Here is a 19,079-nt window from a genome sequence, read left to right as displayed (position 1 = left end):
ACACTAAATATTCAAGTCAGAATTGGGATCCTTTGAGAAATATGCACCAACAGAACTCCTACCAGTGGTCAGGAGTACTATCTTGCTTTGGTTAGGATTTGCATTTCCATCATGACTACTGATGGTGAGCATAAATTCTTGGGCGCGTCACATCTATCCATCTTCTGTGAAGAGATGGGACCTCATTTTATAGAAGCTTGGAGGCCTGAGTATCACATATGGTCAGTGCCCTAGACCTGCTCATGGATAGAGAAGGCAGGGTCCGGGGGACACTGAGGAATCATGATGTCTGCTATGGTGCTAAGTGTGCAAAAAGGCCTACCCACAAGCTGACCCAATCCTGCCAAGTTTTTTTGGCTTTCTGTCTCCAGGAGGCCTGGGTAGCTCTAAGAATGCAGAGCAACATGACCGTGACAGGTACTCCTGCCTGTTGTCATGAATGAGGATTGTTAGATTCAGCAGATGTCTGGGCCTTGAGAGAACAGGAGCAAGTCAACATCAACAAAGGATCCTACAGAACAAGCTTTGGGGCCTGGAACAGAGTCTGTGATATACCACAGTGGGGTGAAGATAGACACTCTGAAGCTAGAACCCAGGACAGCACCTTGGGGCAGCAGGGCCGTTTCTCTGGGCATAAAGCTTGTGTTCAAAGCAGTCTCAGTGGCATAGATCAGGCTACTGGTTACTGACTTTCCCCCATGGCAGGGCAGGGCCAGGCTCAAGAATTCAAATCCTAAGTTTGTGGTCAACCAACAGTGGACACTCCTAAGTCAATTGACACTCACGGGTGGCATCAAGTGGCCCCTTGAGTTGGACTGATGATGAGAAGGTTTCAGAGGGTCCCGTTGCTGGGGAACATTAATCATACCCAGGGCACCTGGGCCCTGAAAGAATTACCCTGCCCTGAGAATGCAGGAGTTCTTCGTTCGAGAACACAGAGAAAGACAATTTTCCTGTCTCCTGGTAGGGACCGACTCGGGGTTGGCCCTGAGGCTGGTGAACGGAGGTGACCGGTGTGAGGGCCGCGTGGAGGTCCTGTACAGAGGCTCGTGGGGCACCGTGTGCGACGACAGCTGGGACACCAATGATGGCAACGTGGTCTGCAGGCAGCTGGGCTGTGGCTGGGCCACCTCGGCCCCAGGAAATGCCCGCTTTGGTCAGGGCTCGGGCCCCATTGTGCTAGACGATGTGCGCTGCTCCGGGCACGAGTCTTATCTGTGGAGCTGCAGCCACAATGGCTGGAACTCGCACAACTGCAGGCACTCTGAGGACGCAAGTGTCATCTGCTCAGGTGGGTCCTCACGAAATTTGCCCTCTGGTTTTGTTTGTTAATTTGTCTAGACAAACTATTCCTTTCAATGTTCTATCATCTTCCTGATTTCACCGAAGGGCAGGGGTTTCCCTCATAGCTTGACAGGAACCTGCATCACCCGTCATCCTGGCGTACCTCAGGTTGAGGTATGGACCTCAGCACCTTCTTTAAGGAAACCCACAGAGCAACTGAGTGTGAGAGGGCATAAAGCTTTTGAGTTCAAATCCTTCAACACTGTTCTTTGTGAAATCCTGCCCCTGAGGTGTAGTTTACAGCTCTGCCCCCATGACCGCTCCCAGAAAGTCTTTCTTGTGCTAGTGAGGACGGACCTTCAGAATTTCTGTTTGTCCTGAACCTGGGAAGCTTCTTTCTGCACATTGTTCACGGAGACTGATAATGTGTCCTCTTTCTTTGCAGCATCTACAGGAATCCCTCCTACTACGCCAGGTGAGCAGCTGTGCCCAGCCCAGCATGTATCTTGTCTGGAATTCAACTCTCGTATTTCTAGATTGAAGGAGAACTCTTCTCTTCTCTTCTCTTGCGGGACTCTGGTGCTTGCTACCATGACCAGCAGCTGAATCCCCAGAACATTGACTCCTACTTAGTTGAAACTCCAGGCCCATCTGGATCCCCCACCCCTTCTGTTGCCCGGTTTTGATTAGAGATTTTACAGTGGAAATGCTGTTGGTCCCCTCTCTTCAATTCAGATGAAAGTAGTGAAGGGGAATAAGGTGAAAGGAGAAAAAATAAGTGGGAAATATCAGAAAGGGAGATAGAACATGAATGACTCCTAACTGTGGGAAACGAACTAGGGCTGATAGAAGGGGAGGTGGGTAGGGGATGGCAGAGACTGGGTGACGGGCACTGAGGTGGGCTCTGACAGGATGAGCACTGGGTGTTATTCTATAGGTTGGCAAATTGAACACCATAAAAAATAAATTTATAAAAAAAAAGAAAGTAAATATTCAATTCAGAATATGGAGCATTTGAGAAATAGGCACCAACAGGACTCCTTCCAGTGCTTGTGTGTTCCAGAATTCTTTCCTGTTGGGAGAGTCATCCCCAAAGTGTTCTCTACTCCATGGTTCAGATAGTCAGTGCCGAGTATGTTGGGAACTACTAGCGCCATACTCCAGGCCATCTGGGCCATTCACAGTGTAAAGTGGAATTGTCCAGACTCTGAGAAGTACATCAGGAAGGCATAGAATTGACCTTTCCTACCAACTAACGAGCACAGAACGAAGAGTTACCCAGTAAAGTCCTAAAATTACTTCATTTTCTTTCTAGATTGGTGGCGCCCTGTATCTACAACCACTCGTGGTAGGTATCCCATGTTTCCACTCAGGACACGGAGTTATCATCCCCAGACAGGCTGGCCATGCAGTAGAGGCCTGTAAATGCACAGGCCGCTTGAACTTGTGCATGTAACCTATGCAGATCTGCCCCACCATACACTGCACCCAAGATGCACGCACACACACAGCCTGCCTTTCCCTCAAGACGTGCAGCCTTTTTATCCTTCAGGCTTCGTGGAAAACTTTGTTCCATAAGGAGAGCTACTTGCCCTGCTTGTCTAGATTGAACAAGGCATTCTTCAAAGAATCGAATGTAGACTTCTATATCTCGAGGAATCTCAAAAGCTCTGAGAGAAGGGAGGCAGACAGTAAATGGATAATAACACAACTCATCTACTCTTTACAAGTAAATTTTCCATCCTAGAATGGCTATTTCTTCACTCTTAAGAACTGAAATGGCCACTTGAGGCTGTCCTTGAATATTTCTTCCCATCATATTAATCGGCTGCCTGTGATCTCATTACACACTTATGGACTCCAACGAGTTAGCTAGACCCCAGTTGCACAGGCTGACCTCCTGCACTAGGGCACTAGGGCACTAGTCACTTTTGCCTTGCAAAGAGTGAGAGCATTGCACCTGAGCTGGTGGACTTGGAGTTATGTTCAGCTGTGTCCACACTCATTCTTGCAGTTCCCACATGGAGACAGTGCAATGACTTGGTGGCCTCTTTGAGCCTGGCAGTGATATTCAAACTGCCGGAACCTCCGTCCCCAGCCACATAAAGACAGACAATGGCGGTAGGACAAGTGTTAGGCTCCCTCAGGACTGAGGGATTTGGCAGGCCTGGGTCTGTCTACTCTGGAGCTCATGGAGGCCTGCTCTGAGGATATATAGCATGATGTTCTTTGACCTTTGATTCTGTTGCGACACCAATTCGCTTTGTATCTGACTTGTGTTTCTTTCTACTAACTGTTCCAACCATATCAACCATCCAGCCATTTAAGTCTTTGGGCACCCCACTTGGAATGTTTCTCTTCTTCTCAACCATCCGTTTTCTCTCCATTCGTGGTGAATCATTGCTCCTTAAGGACTTGTGGGCACATTTTGTGGTTCCCAGTCACTGAGTCTCTAACAGGCAGGTCTTAAGTAGGTGTGGGATTCAAATTTTCCCATTTTTTTCCCTTGGGATCGGCCCTGAGGCTGGTGAACGGAGGTGACCGGTGTCAGTGCCACGAAAGGTCCTTTACAGAGGCTCGTGGGGCACCGTGTGCAAAAACAGCTGGCACACCAAGATGCCAACGTGGTCTGCAGGTGGCTAGGCTGTGGCTGGCCCACTTTGGCCCCTGGAAATGCCGGCTTTGGTCAGGGCTCGGGCCCGATTTTCCTGGACGACGTGGGCTGCTCTGGGCACAAGTCCAACAGCATCTTAGGATTTTACTGTCTCTGCATCCTCATCAACACTTCTTCATTTGTCTCATTTACTGTCGTGATACAATAAGCAGGTGTATGTTCTTGCTTTGGTTAGGATTTGCATTTCCATCATGACTACTGATAGTGGGCCTCTATTCTTGGGCTCGTCACATCTATCCATCTTCTGTGAAGAGTTGGGACCTCATTTTATAGAAGCTTGAAGGCCTGAGTATCACATATGGTCAGTGCCCTAGACCTGCTCATGGGTAGAGAAGTCAGAGTCCGGGGGACACTGAGGAATCATGATGTCTGCTATGGTGCTAAGTGTGCCAAAAGGCCTACCCACAAGCTGACCCAATGCTTCCAAGTTTTGTTGGCTTTCTGTCTCCAGGAGGCCTGGGTAGCTCTAAGAATGCAGAGCAACATGACCGTGACAGGTACTCCTGCCTGTTGTCATGAATGAGGATTGTTAGATTCAGTAGATGTTTGGGCCTTGAGAGAACAGGAGCAAGTCAACATCAACAAAGGATCCTACAGAACAAGCTTTGGGGCCTGGAACAGAGTCTGTGATATACCACAGTGGGGTGAAGATAGACACTCTGAAGCTAGAACCCAGGACAGCACCTTGGGGCAGCAGGGCCGTTTCTCTGGGCATAAAGCTTGTGTTCAAAGCAGTCTCAGTGGCATAGATCAGGCTACTGGTTACTGACTTTCCCCCACACAGGGCAGGGCCAGACTCAAGGATTCAAATCCTAATTTTTGGGGAACGAACAGTGAATACTCCTAAGTCAATTGACACTCACAGGTAGCATCAAGTGGCCCCTTGAGTTGGACTGATGATGAGAACGTTTCAGAGGGTCCCGTTGCTGGGGAACATTAATCATACCCAGGGCACCTGGGCCCGGAAAGAATTACCCTGCCCTGAGAATGAAGGAGTTCTTCGTTCGAGAACACAGAGAAAGACAATTTTCCTGTCTCCTGGTAGGGACCGATTCCGGGTTGGCCCTGAGGCTGGTGAATGGAGGTGACCGGTGTGAGGGCCGCGTGGAGGTCCTGTACAGAGGCTCGTGGGGCACCGTGTGCGACGACAGCTGGGACACCAATGATGGCAACGTGGTCTGCAGGCAGCTGGGCTGTGGCTGGGCCACCTCGGCCCCAGGAAATGCCCGCTTTGGTCAGGGCTCGGGCCCCATTGTGCTAGACGATGTGCGCTGCTCTGGGCACGAGTCTTATCTGTGGAGCTGCAGCCACAATGGCTGGAACTCGCACAACTGCAGGCACTCTGAGGACGCAAGTGTCATCTGCTCAGGTGGGTCCTCACGAAATTTGCCCTCTGGTTTTGTTTGTTAATTTGTCTAGACAAACTATTCCTTTCAATGTTCTATCATCTTCCTGATTTCACCGAAGGGCAGGGGTTTCCCTCATAGCTTGATAGGAACCTGCATCACCCGTCATCCTGGCGTACCTCAGGTTGAGGTATGGACCTCAGCACCTTCTTTAAGGAAACCCACAGAGCAACTGAGTGTGAGAGGGCATATAACTTTTGAGTTCAAATCCTTCAACACTGTTTTTTGTGAAATCCTGCCCCTGAGGTGTAGTTTACAGCTCTGCCCCCAGGACCACTCCCAGAAAGTCTTTCTTGTGCTAGTGAGGACGGTCCTTCAGAATTTCTGTTTGTCCTGAACCTGGGAAGCTTCTTTCTGCACATTGTTCACGGAGACTGATGATGTGTCCTCTTTCTTTGCAGCATCTACAGGAATCCCTCCTACTACGACAGGTGAGTAGCTGTGCCCAGCCCAGCATGTATCTTGTCTGGAATTCAACTCTTGTATTTCTAGATTGAAAGAGAACTCTTCTCTTCTCTTCTCTTGCGGAACTCTGGTGTTTGCTACCATGACCAGCAGCTGAATCCCCAGAACATTGACTCCTACTTAGTTGAAACTCCAGGCCCATCTGGATCCCCCACCCCTTCTGTTGCCCGGTTTTGATTAGAGATTTTACAGTGGAAATGCTGTTGGTCCCCTCTCTTCAATTCAGTTGAAAGTAGTGAAGGGGAATAAGGTAAAAGGAGAAAAAATAAGTGGGAAATATCAGAAAGGGAGACAGAACATGAAAGACTCCTAACTGAGGTAAAGGAACTAGGGGTGGTAGAAGGGGAGGTGGGTGGGGGATGGGGGAGACTGGGTGATGGGCACTGAGGTGGGCTCTGACAGGATGAGCAATGGGTGTTATTCTATATGTTGGCAAAGTGAACACCAATAAAAAATAAATTATAAATAAAAGAAAGTAAATATTCAATTCAGAATTGGGAGCATTTGAGAAATAGGCACCAGCAGAACTCCTTCCAGTGCTTGTGTGTTGCAGAATTCTTTCCTGTTGGGAGAGTCATCCCCAAAGTGTTCTCTACTCCATGGTTCAGATAGTCAGTGCCGAGTATATTGGGAACTACTAGCGCCATACTCCAGGCCATCTCGGCCATTCACAGTGTAAAGTGGAATTGTCCAGACTCTGAGAAGTACATCAGGAAGGCATAGAATTGACCTTTCCTTACCAACTAATGAGCACAGAATGAAAAGTTATCCAGTAAAGTCCTAAAACTACTTCATTTTCTTTCTAGATTGGTGGCGCCCTGTATCTACAACCACTCGTGGTAGGTATCCTATGTTTCCACTCAGGACACGGAGTTATCATCCCCAGACAGGCTGGCCATGCAGTCGAGGCCTGTAAATGCACAGGCCGCTTGAACTTGTGCATGTAACCTACTCAGATCTGCCCCACCATACACTGCACCCAAGATGCACGCACACACACAGCCTGCCTTTCCCTCAAGACGTGCAGCCTTTTTATCCTTCAGGCTTCGTGAAAAACTTTGTTTCATAAGGAGAGCTACTTGCCCTGCTTGTCTAGATTGAACAAGGCATTCTTCAAAGAATCGAATGTAGACTTCTGTATCTCGAGGAATCTCAAAAGCTCTGAGAGAAGGGAGGCAGACAGTAAATGGATAATAACACAACTCATCTACTCTTTACAAGTAAATTTTCCATCCTAGAATGGCTATTTCTTCACTCTTAAGAACTGAAATGGCCACTTGAGGCCGTCCTTGAATATTTCTTCCCATCATATTAATCGGCTGCCTGTGATCTCATTACACACTTATGGACTCCAACGAGTTAGCTAGACCCCAGTTGCACAGGCTGACCTCCTGCACTAGGGCACTAGGGCACTAGTCACTTTTGCCTTGCAAAGAGTGAGAGCATTGCACCTGAGCTGGTGGACTTGGAGTTATGTTCAGCTGTGTCCACACTCATTCTTGCAGTTCCCACATGGAGACAGTGCAATGACTTGGTGGCCTCTTTGAGCCTGGCAGTGATATTCAAACTGCCGGAACCTCCGTCCCCAGCCACATAAAGACAGACAATGGCCGACAGGACAAGTGTTAGGCTCCCTCAGGACTGAGGGATTCGGCAGGCCTGGCCCCGTCTACTCAGGAGCTCATGGAGGCCTGCTCTGGGGAGATATAGCATGATGTTCTTTGACCTTTGATTCTGTTGCGACACCAATTCGCTTTGTATCTGACTTGTGTTTCTTTCTACTAACTGTTCCAACCATATCAACTATCGAGCCATTTAAGTCTTTGGGCACCCCACTTGGAATGTTTCTCTTCTTCTCAACCATCCGTTTTCTCTCCATTCGTGGTGAATCATTGCTCCTTAAGGACTTGTGGGCACATTTTGTGGTTCCCAGTCACTGAGTCTCTAACAGGCAGCTCTTAAATAGGTGTGGGTTTCAGATTTTCCCATTTTTTCCTTGGGATCGGCCCGGAGGCCGGTGAACAGAGGTGACCGGTGTCAGTGCCAGGAAAGGTCCTGTACAGAGGCTCGTGGGGCACCATGTGCAAAAACAGCTGGCACACCAAGATGCCAACGTGGTCTGCAGGTGGCTGGGCTATGGCTGGCCCACTTTGGACCCTGGAAATGCCTGCTTTGGTCAGGGCTAGGGCCCGATTTTCCTGGACAACGTGGGCTGCTCTGGGCACAAGTCCAACAGCATCTGAGGATTTTACTGTCTCTGTATCCTCATCAACACTTCTTGTTTTGTCTCATTTACTGTTGTGATACAATAAGCAGACGTACTTTCTTGCTTTGGTTAGGATTTGCATTTCCATCATGACTACTGATGGTGGGCATCTATTCTTGGGCTCGTCACATCTATCCATCTTCTGTGAAGAGTTGGGACCTCATTTTATAGAAGCTTGAAGGCCTGAGTATCACATATGGTCAGTGCCCTAGACCTGCTCATGGGTAGAGAAGGCAGGGTCCGGGGGACACTGAGGAATCATGATGTCTGCTACAGTGCTAAGTGTGCCAAAAGGCCTTCCCACAAGCTGACCTAATGAGGCAAGTTTTGTTGGCTTTCTGTCTCCAGGAGGCCTGGGTAGCTCTAAGAATGCAGAGCAACATGACCGTGACAGGTACTCCTGCCTGTTGTCATGAATGAGGATTGTTAGATTCAGTAGATGTTTGGGCCTTGAGAGAACAGGAGCAAGTCAACATCAACAAAGGATCCTACAGAACAAGCTTTGGGGCCTGGAACAGAGTCTGTGATATACCACAGTGGGGTGAAGATAGACACTCTGAACGCTAGAACCTAGGACAGCACCTTGGGGCAGCAGGGCCGTTTCTCTGGGCATAAAGCTTGTGTTCAAAGCAGTCTCAGTGGCATAGATCAGGCTACTGGTTTCTGCCTTCCCCCACAGCATGGCAGGGCTAGGCTCAAGAATTCAAATCGTAATTTTTGGGGAACCAACAGTGGACACTCCTAAGTCAATTGACCCTCACGGGTGGCATCAAGTGGCCCCTTGAGTTGGACTGATGATGAGAAGGTTTCAGAGGGTCCCGTTGCTGGTGAACATTAATCATACCCAGGGCACCTGGGCCCGGAAAGAATTACCCTGCCCTGAGAATGAAGGAGTTCTTCGTTCGAGAACACAGTGAAAGACAATTTTCCTGTCTCCTGGTAGGGACCGATTCCGGGTTGGCCCTGAGGCTGGTGAATGGAGGTGACCGGTGTCAGGGCCGTGTGGAGGTCCTGTACAGAGGCTCGTGGGGCACCGTGTGCGACGACAGCTGGGACACCAATGATGGCAACGTGGTCTGCAGGCAGCTGGGCTGTGGCTGGGCCACCTCGGCCCCAGGAAATGCCCGCTTTGGTCAGGGCTCGGGCCCCATTGTGCTAGACGATGTGCGCTGCTCCGGGCACGAGTCTTATCTGTGGAGCTGCAGCCACAATGGCTGGAACTCGCACAACTGCAGGCACTCTGAGGACGCAAGTGTCATCTGCTCAGGTGGGTCCTCACGAAATTTGCCCTCTGGTTTTGTTTGTTAATTTGTCTAGACAAACTATTCCTTTCAATGTTCTATCATCTTCCTGATTTCACCGAAGGGCAGGGGTTTCCCTCATAGCTTGACAGGAACCTGCATCACCTGTCATCCTGGCGTACCTCAGGTTGAGGTATGGACCTCAGCACCTTCTTTAAGGAAACCCACAGAGCAACTGAGTGTGAGAGGGCATAAAGCTTTTGAGTTCAAATCCTTCAATACTGTTCTTTGTGAAATCCTGCCCCTGAGGTGTAGTTTACAGCTCTGCCCCCATGACCGCTCCCAGAAAGTCTTTCTTGTGCTAGTGCGGACGGACCTTCAGAATTTCTGTTTGTCCTGAGCCTGGGAAGCTTCTTTCTGCACATCATTCTGATGTTGTGTTCTCTTTCTTTGCAGCATCTACAGGAGTTCCTCCTACTACGACAGGTGAGTAGCTGTGCCCAGCCCAGCACGTTTCTTGTCTGGAATTCAACTCTCGTGTTTGTAGAAGTGAAAAAGAGCCCCAGGGTCTTCCCTTGTGAGACCCTGGTATTCCCTACGGTTACCACCAGCTGAGTCCCCAGATCCTTGTCTCCTAATTCGTTGAGGGTCCAGGCCCATCTGGGTCCCCCACCCCTTTCTGTTGCCCGGTTTTTTTTCCTATTATTTTTTTTATTTAAATTTAATTGGCCAACATATAGTACATCATTAATTTTGGATCACATGATGTGATGAGCGCTCGGTGTTAGACACAACTGATAATTTACTGAAAACTGCACATAGTTTTTTAGAGCATCACCAAAGACACTGTCACTTCCAGTCCCAAGGACACTTGATTTTTAAAAGTCACCAATGTTAGGACTACCTTTAATGAATCTGTAACCAGAAGCTTGCAGCCTAAGACAGGGAATTCAGGGTATTTTTTTTTTCAGCAGGTAGAATCACTCTTCACCTCAGAACCTACTTTTCTGGATACAGACTACATTTTCTTGGTGGAAGACATGACATTAAATGGCTTCAAAACTTTGAATATTTAATACATACAAAACAATGTGTTTACATTTCTGGCAAACCTATGGAGCATAGTAGACCAAACACCGGTACACCAACACCCATGAAGCCATGATCCATCTGGAGAACCAGAATAAGACCAATACTCATGAATTTATCTATGGGGTCTTCATGGTCACACCCACTACATGCTACCTCAAATGATATGTGAAGTTTATGTTTCTAATTCCTTGCTTTTAAATTGCTCTACCTTATTTTGTTTCTCTCTATATGCTGTCCTTTTTCCCTGTCTGCCTTTGTGATTCCTTGGATTTTCAGCAATTTGGCTATGATATATTTACTTTCAAATAATACCATGATACATTACATATAACAACCTGAAGACAGCATTCTCCCAACTGTTCTTGCATATCTTTTGTTCTATTGCCATAATACATTTAGCTTCACATGTGCTACAAACACAATACCTTAGAACTATATTTGCCTTAAAAGGTCAATTTTTAAAGTGATTAAATATTAAATTTATATTGCCCTGCACATCAACTATTCCTGGAAATCTTCATTTCTTTATGTAAACCTGTATTTCTCTCACCCTCTTATTTGTTCTGCTTTAAGACTGTCCTTTGTCATTTTTTATAGTACAGGTCTGCTGATAATCAATCCTCAAGGCCCGTTTTGTCTGAAAAAGTCATTATTTTGCCCTTCATTTCAAAAACTATTTTCACAGGGGACAGAATTCTAGGTTGACACATTATTTTCTATGAGCAATTGAAAGATGTCACTTCTTATTTTAGATCTACACAGTTGCTGATAAGAGGCCTGTTGTGATTCTAAAACTTTTTAAAACTACTTTTAAGTATTTATTTAATTTTAATTCCAATGTAGGACCTACAGTGGCATATTCATTTCAGGTGTACAATATCGTGATTCAGCACTTCCATACTATCTCAGTGCGGCCCCTCCAAAGACAGATGGGGCACAAGCACTGAGTCACCACTGGGAGGTCAAAGAGGAAGAAAGGTCTTGTACCATATTAGTGGAAAGACGAATTCAAAAAAATTGCTAACAAATTTCTACATTCCGAGTGTGGGCTAACATGAGAACATATGCTTGCAAGCGCTCCCAGGCCCTTCTCCATGGACCTCCACTGTGCTCACTCCAAAGTAGATGTGTTGCCCGGTTTTGACTAGAGATTTTACAGTGGAAATGCTGTTGGTCCCCTCTCTTCATTTCAGATGAAAGTAAATATTCAAGTCAGAATTGGGAGCATCTGAGAAATAGGCACCAACAGGACTCCTTCCAGTGCTTGTGTGTTCCAGAATTCTTTCCTGTTGGGAGAGTCATCCCCAACATGTTCTCTACCCCACGGTGGAAATAGTCAGTGCCGAGTATGTTGGGAACTACTAGCGCCATACTCCAGGCCATCTGGGCCATTCACAGTGTAAAGTGGAATTGTCCAGACTCTGAGAAGTACATCAGGAAGGCATAGAATTGACCTTTCCTTACCATCTAACGAGCACAGAATGAAAAGTTATCCAGTAAAGTCCTAAAATTACTTCATTTTCTTTCTAGATTGGTGGCGCCCTGTATCTACAACCAGTCGTGGTAGGTATCTTATGTTTCCACTTCAGGACCCGGGGTTATCATCCCCAGACAGGCTGGCCATGCAGTAGAGGCCTGTAAATGCACAGGCCGCTTGAACTTGTGCATGTAACCTACTCAGATCTGCCCCACCATACACTGCACCCAAGATGCACGCACACACACAGCCTGCCTTTCCCTCAAGATGTGCAGCCTTTTTATCCTTCAGGCTTTGTGGATAACTTTGTTTCAATAAGGAGAGCTACTTGCCCTGCTTTTCGAGATCGAACAAGGTATTCTTCAAAGAATCGAATGTAGACTTTTATGTATCAGGGGAATCTCAAAAGCTCTAGAGAAAGGAGGCAGACAGTAAATGGATAATAACACAACTCATCTACTCTTTACAAGTAAATTTTTCACCCTGGAATGGCTATTTCTTCACTCTTAAGAACTGAAATGGCCACTTGAGGCTGTCCTTGAATATTTCTTCCCATCATTTTAATCAGCTGCCTTTCATCTCATTACACACTTATGGACTCCAACGAGTTAGCTAGACCCCAGTTACACAGGCTGACCTCCTGCACTAGGGCACTAGGGCACTAGTCACTTTTGCCTTGCAAAGAGTGAGAGCATTGCACCTGAGCTGGTGGACTTGGAGTTATGTTCAGCTGTGTCCACACTCATTCTTGCAGTTCCAGTGCAGTTCCAGTGCAATCTTGCAGACAGTGCAACGACTTGGTGGCCTCTTTTGAGCCTGGCAGTGATATTCAACCTGCTGGAACCTAGGTCCCAGCCACAAAAAGACAAGCAATGGCAGTAGGACAAGTGTTAGGCTCCCTCAGGACTGAGAGTTTATGGCAGTACTGGGTCTGTCTACTCAGGAGCACATGGAGGCCTGCTCTGAGGAGATATAGCATGATGTTCTTTGACCTTTGATTCTGGTGCGACACCAATGCGCTTTGTATCTGACTTGTGTTTCTTTCTACTAGCTGTTCCAACCATATCAACCATCCAGCCATTTAAGTCTTTGGGCACCCCACTTGGAATGTTTCTCTTCTTCTCAACCATCCGTTTTCTCTCCATTCGTGGTGAATCATTGCTCCTTAAGGACTTGTGGCACATTTTGTGGTTCCCAGTCACTGAGTCTCTAACAGGCAGGTCTTAAGTAGGTGTGGGATTCAAATTTTCCCATTTTTTTCCCTTGGGATCGGCCCTGAGGCTGGTGAAACGGAGGTGACCGGTGTCAGTGCCACGAAAGGTCCTTTACAGAGGCTCGTGGGGCACCGTGTGCAAAAACAGCTGGCACACCAAGATGCCAACGTGGTCTGCAGGTGCTAGGCTGTGGCTGGCCCACTTTGGCCCCTGGAAATGCCTGCTTTGTTCAGGGCCAAAATTGTCCTGGGGAACGTGGGATGCTCTGGGCACAAGTCCAACAGCATCTGAGGATTTTACTGTCTCTGTATCCTCATCAACACTTCTTCTTTTGTCTCATTTAGTGTAGTGATGCAAATGGGCAGGGATAGTTTCTTGCTTTGGTTAGGATTTGCATTTCCATCATGACTACTGATGGTGGGCATCTATTCTTGGGCTCGTCACATCCATCATCTGCTGTGAAGAGTTGGGACCTCATTTTATAGAAGCTTGAAGGCCTGAGTATCACATATGGTCAGTGCCCCAGACCTGCTCATGGGTAGAGAAGTCAGAGTCCGGGGGACACTGAGGAATCATGATGTCTGCTATGGTGCTAAGTGTGCCAAAAGGCCTACCCACAAGCTGACCCAATGCTTCCAAGTTTTGTTGGCTTTCTGTCTCCAGGAGGCCTGGGTAGCTCTAAGAATGCAGAGCAACATGACCGTGACAGGTACTCCTGCCTGTTGTCATGAATGAGGATTGTTAGATTCAGTAGATGTTTGGGCCTTGAGAGAACAGGAGCAAGTCAACATCAACAAAGGATCCTACAGAACAAGCTTTGGGGCCTGGAACAGAGTCTGTGATATACCACAGTGGGGTGAAGATAGACACTCTGAACGCTAGAACCCAGGACAGCACCTTGGGGCAGCAGGGCCGTTTCTCTGGGCATAAAGCTTGTGTTCAAGCAGTCTCAGCTGGCATAGATCAGGCTACTGGTTACTGACTTTCCCCACGTCAGGGCAGGGCCAGGCTCAAGAATTCAAATCCTAAGGTTGTGGGCAACCAACAGTGAATACTCCTAAGTCAATTGACACTCAGAGGTAGCATCAAGTGGCCCCTTGAGTTGGACTGATGATGAGAAGGTTTCAGAGGGTCCCGTTGCTGGGGAACATTAATCATACCAAGGGTACTGGGCCCTGAAAGAATTACCCTGCCCTGAGAATGCAGGAGTTCTTCGTTCGAGAACACAGAGAAAGACAATTTTCCTGTCTCCTGGTAGGGACCGATCAGGGTTGGCCCTGAGGCTGGTGAATGGAGGTGACCGGTGTGAGGGCCGCGTGGAGGTCCTGTACAGAGGCTCATGGGGCACCGTGTGCGACGACAGCTGGGACACCAATGATGGCAACGTGGTCTGCAGGCAGCTGGGCTGTGGCTGGGCCACCTCGGCCCCAGGAAATGCCCGCTTTGGTCAGGGCTCGGGCCCCATTGTGCTAGACGATGTGCGCTGCTCTGGGCACGAGTCTTATCTGTGGAGCTGCAGCCACAATGGCTGGAACTCTCACAACTGCAGGCACTCTGAGGACGCAAGTGTCATCTGCTCAGGTGGGTCCTCACGAAATTTGCCCTCTGGTTTTGTTTGTTAATTTGTCTAGACAAACTATTCCTTTCAATGTTCTATCATCTTCCTGATTTCACCGAAGGGCAGGGGTTTCCCTCATAGCTTGACAGGAACCTGCATCACCCGTCATCCTGGCGTACCTCAGGTTGAGGTATGGACCTCAGCACCTCCTTTAAGGAAACCCACAGAGCAACCTGAGTGTGAGAGGGCATAAAGCTTTTGAGTTCAAATCCTTCAACACTGTTTTTTGTGAAATCCTGCCCCTGAGGTGTAGTTTACAGCTCTGCCCCCAGGACCACTCCCAGAAAGTCTTTCTTGTGCTAGTGAGGACGGTCCTTCAGAATTTCTGTTTGTCCTGAACCTGGGAAGCTTCTTTCTGCACATTGTTCACGGAGACTGATGATGTGTCCTCTTTCTTTGCAGCATCTACAGGAATCCCTCCTACTACGACAGGTGAGTAGCTGTGCCCAGCCCAGCATGTATCTTGTCTGGAATTCAACTCTTGTATTTCTAGATTGAAAGAGAACTCTTCTCTTCTCTTCTCTTGCGGAACTCTGGTGCTTTGCTACCATGACCAGCAGCTGAATCCCCAGAACATTGACTCCTACTTAGTTGAAACTCCAGGCCCATCTGGATCCCCCACCCCTTCTGTTGCCCGGTTTTGATTAGAGATTTTACAGTGGAAATGCTGTTGGTCCCCTCTCTTCAATTCAGTTGAAAGTAGTGAAGGGGAATAAGGTAAAAGGAGAAAAAATAAGTGGGAAATATCAGAAAGGGAGACAGAACGTGAAAGACTCCTAACTGAGGTAAAGGAACTAGGGCTGATAGAAGGGGAGGTGGGTGGGGGATGGGGGAGAGACTGGGTGATGGGCACTGAGGTGGGCTCTGACAGGATGAGCACTGGGTGTTATTCTATATGTTGGCAAAGTGAACACCAATAAAAAATAAATTATAAATAAAAGAAAGTAAATATTCAATTCAGAATTGGGAGCATTTGAGAAATAGGCACCAGCAGAACTCCTTCCAGTGCTTGTGTGTTGCAGAATTCTTTCCTGTTGGGAGAGTCATCCCCAAAGTGTTCTCTACCCCACGGTGGAAATAGTCAGTGCCGAGTATATTGGGAACTACTAGCGCCATACTCCAGGCCATCTGGCCATTCACAGTGTAAAGTGGAATTGTCCAGACTCTGAGATGTACATCAGGAAGGCATAGAATTGACCTTTCCTTACCAACTAACGAGCACAGAATGAAAAGTTATCCAGTAAAGTCCTAAAACTACTTCATTTTCTTTCTAGATTGGTGGCGCCCTGTATCTACAACCACTCGTGGTAGGTATCCCATGTTTCCACTCAGGACACGGGGTTATCATCCCCAGACAGGCTGGCCATGCAGTCGAGGCCTGTAAATGCACAGGCCGCTTGAACTTGTGCATGTAACCTACTCAGATCTGCCCCACCATACACTGCACCCAAGATGCACGCACACACACAGCCTGCCTTTCCCTCAAGACGTGCAGCCTTTTTATCCTTCAGGCTTCGTGAAAAACTTTGTTTCATAAGGAGAGCTACTTGCCCTGCTTGTCTAGATTGAACAAGGCATTCTTCAAAGAATCGAATGTAGACTTCTGTATCTCGAGGAATCTCAAAAGCTCTGAGAGAAGGGAGGCAGACAGTAAATGGATAATAACACAACTCATCTACTCTTTACAAGTAAATTTTTCACCCTGGAATGGCTATTTCTTCACTCTTAAGAACTGAAATGGCCACTTGAGGCCGTCCTTGAATATTTCTTCCCATCATATTAATCGGCTGCCTGTGATCTCATTACACACTTATGGACTCCAACGAGTTAGCTAGACCCCAGTTGCACAGGCTGACCTCCTGCACTAGGGCACTAGGGCACTAGTCACTTTTGCCTTGCAAAGAGTGAGAGCATTGCACCTGAGCTGGTGGACTTGGAGTTATGTTCAGCTGTGTCCACACTCATTCTTGCAGTTCCCACATGGAGACAGTGCAACGACTTGGTGGCCTCTTTGAGCCTGGCAGTGATATTCAAACTGCCGGAACCTCCGTCCCCAGCCACATAAAGACAGACAATGGCCGACAGGACAAGTGTTAGGCTCCCTCAGGACTGAGGGATTTGGCAGGCCTGGCCCGTCTACTCAGGAGCTCATGGAGGCCTGCTCTGGGGAGATATAGCATGATGTTCTTTGACCTTTGATTCTGTTGCGACACCAATTCGCTTTGTATCTGACTTGTGTTTCTTTCTACTAACTGTTCCAACCATATCAACCATCGAGCCATTTAAGTCTTTGGGCACCCCACTTGGAATGTTTCTCTTCTTCTCAACCATCCGTTTTCTCTCCATTCGTGGTGAATCATTGCTCCTTAAGGACTTGTGGGCACATTTTGTGGTTCCCAGTCACTGAGTCTCTAACAGGCAGGTCTTAAGTAGGTGTGGGATTCAGATTTTCCCATTTTTTCCCTTGGGATCGGCCCGGAGGCCGGTGAACAGAGGTGACCGGTGTCAGTGCCAGGAAAGGTCCTGTACAGAGGCTCGTGGGGCACCATGTGCAAAAACAGCTGGCACACCAAGATGCCAACGTGGTCTGCAGGTGGCTGGGCTATGGCTGGCCCACTTTGGACCCTGGAAATGCCTGCTTTGGTCAGGGCTAGGGCCCGATTTTCCTGGACAACGTGGGCTGCTCTGGGCACAAGTCCAACAGCATCTGAGGATTTTACTGTCTCTGTATCCTCATCAACACTTCTTGTTTTGTCTCATTTACTGTTGTGATACAATAAGCAGACGTACTTTCTTGCTTTGGTTAGGATTTGCATTTCCATCATGACTACTGATGGTGGGCATCTATTCTTGGGCTCGTCACATCTATCCATCTTCTGTGAAGAGTTGGGACCTCATTTTATAGAAGCTTGAAGGCCTGAGTATCACATATGGTCAGTGCCCTAGACCTGCTCATGGGTAGAGAAGGCAGGGTCCGGGGGACACTGAGGAATCATGATGTCTGCTACAGTGCTAAGTGTGCCAAAAGGCCTTCCCACAAGCTGACCTAATGAGGCAAGTTTTGTTGGCTTTCTGTCTCCAGGAGGCCTGGGTAGCTCTAAGAATGCAGAGCAACATGACCGTGACAGGTACTCCTGCCTGTTGTCATGAATGAGGATTGTTAGATTCAGTAGATGTTTGGGCCTTGAGAGAACAGGAGCAAGTCAACATCAACAAAGGATCCTACAGAACAAGCTTTGGGGCCTGGAACAGAGTCTGTGATATACCACAGTGGGGTGAAGATAGACACTCTGAACGCTAGAACCTAGGACAGCACCTTGGGGCAGCAGGGCCATTTCTCTGGGCATAAAGCTTGTGTTCAAAGCAGTCTCAGTGGCATAGATCAGGCTACTGGTTTCTGCCTTCCCCCACAGCATGGCAGGGCTAGGCTCAAGAATTCAAATCGTAATTTTTGGGGAACCAACAGTGGACACTCCTAAGTCAATTGACCCTCACGGGTGGCATCAAGTGGCCCCTTGAGTTGGACTGATGATGAGAAGGTTTCAGAGGGTCCCGTTGCTGGTGAACATTAATCATACCCAGGGCACCTGGGCCCGGAAAGAATTACCCTGCCCTGAGAATGAAGGAGTTCTTCGTTCGAGAACACAGTGAAAGACAATTTTCCTGTCTCCTGGTAGGGACCGATTCCGGGTTGGCCCTGAGGCTGGTGAATGGAGGTGACCGGTGTCAGGGCCGTGTGGAGGTCCTGTACAGAGGCTCGTGGGGCACCGTGTGCGACGACAGCTGGGACACCAATGATGGCAACGTGGTCTGCAGGCAGCTGGGCTGTGGCTGGGCCACCTCGGCCCCAGGAAATGCCCGCTTTGGTCAGGGCTCGGGCCCCATTGTGCTAGACGATGTGCGCTGCTCCGGGCACGAGTCTTATCTGTGGAGCTGCAGCCACAATGGCTGGAACTCGCACAACTGCAGGCACTCTGAGGACGCAAGTGTCATCTGCTCAGGTGGGTCCTCACGAAATTTGCCCTCTGGTTTTGTTTGTTAATTTGTCTAGACAAACTATTCCTTTCAATGTTCTATCATCTTCCTGATTTCACCGAAGGGCAGGGGTTTCCCTCATAGCTTGACAGGAACCTGCATCACCTGTCATCCTGGCGTACCTCAGGTTGAGGTATGGACCTCAGCACCTTCTTTAAGGAAACCCACAGAGCAACTGAGTGTGAGAGGGCATAAAGCTTTTGAGTTCAAATCCTTCAATACTGTTCTTTGTGAAATCCTGCCCCTGAGGTGTAGTTTACAGCTCTGCCCCCATGACCGCTCCCAGAAAGTCTTTCTTGTGCTAGTG

At 48.2% G+C, this 19,079-nt stretch overlaps 1 protein-coding gene across 20 annotated transcripts in view; it reads left to right on the top strand.

Moving 5' to 3' along the window:
* Positions 1-19,079, top strand: part of DMBT1 (deleted in malignant brain tumors 1) — a 92,347-nt gene that overhangs the window by 39,168 nt on the left and 34,100 nt on the right. For all 20 annotated transcript variants that reach the window (XM_041742098.1, XM_041742092.1, XM_041742046.1 and 17 more), the window contains 10 exons: positions 968-1,291; positions 1,730-1,759; positions 2,600-2,632; positions 5,004-5,327; positions 5,766-5,795; positions 6,636-6,668; positions 9,039-9,362; positions 15,140-15,169; positions 16,012-16,044; positions 18,415-18,738. In XM_041742098.1, coding sequence (XP_041598032.1) covers positions 968-1,291; positions 1,730-1,759; positions 2,600-2,632; positions 5,004-5,327; positions 5,766-5,795; positions 6,636-6,668; positions 9,039-9,362; positions 15,140-15,169; positions 16,012-16,044; positions 18,415-18,738 — 1,485 coding nt within the window. The remainder of the gene's footprint in view (positions 1-967; positions 1,292-1,729; positions 1,760-2,599; positions 2,633-5,003; positions 5,328-5,765; positions 5,796-6,635; positions 6,669-9,038; positions 9,363-15,139; positions 15,170-16,011; positions 16,045-18,414; positions 18,739-19,079) is intronic.

This window comes from Vulpes lagopus, chromosome 2 (assembly GCF_018345385.1).
Source record: "Vulpes lagopus strain Blue_001 chromosome 2, ASM1834538v1, whole genome shotgun sequence".
In the NCBI taxonomy this organism is placed as follows: domain Eukaryota; kingdom Metazoa; phylum Chordata; class Mammalia; order Carnivora; family Canidae; genus Vulpes; species Vulpes lagopus.
This window is presented reverse-complemented; position numbering and strand designations above follow the sequence as displayed.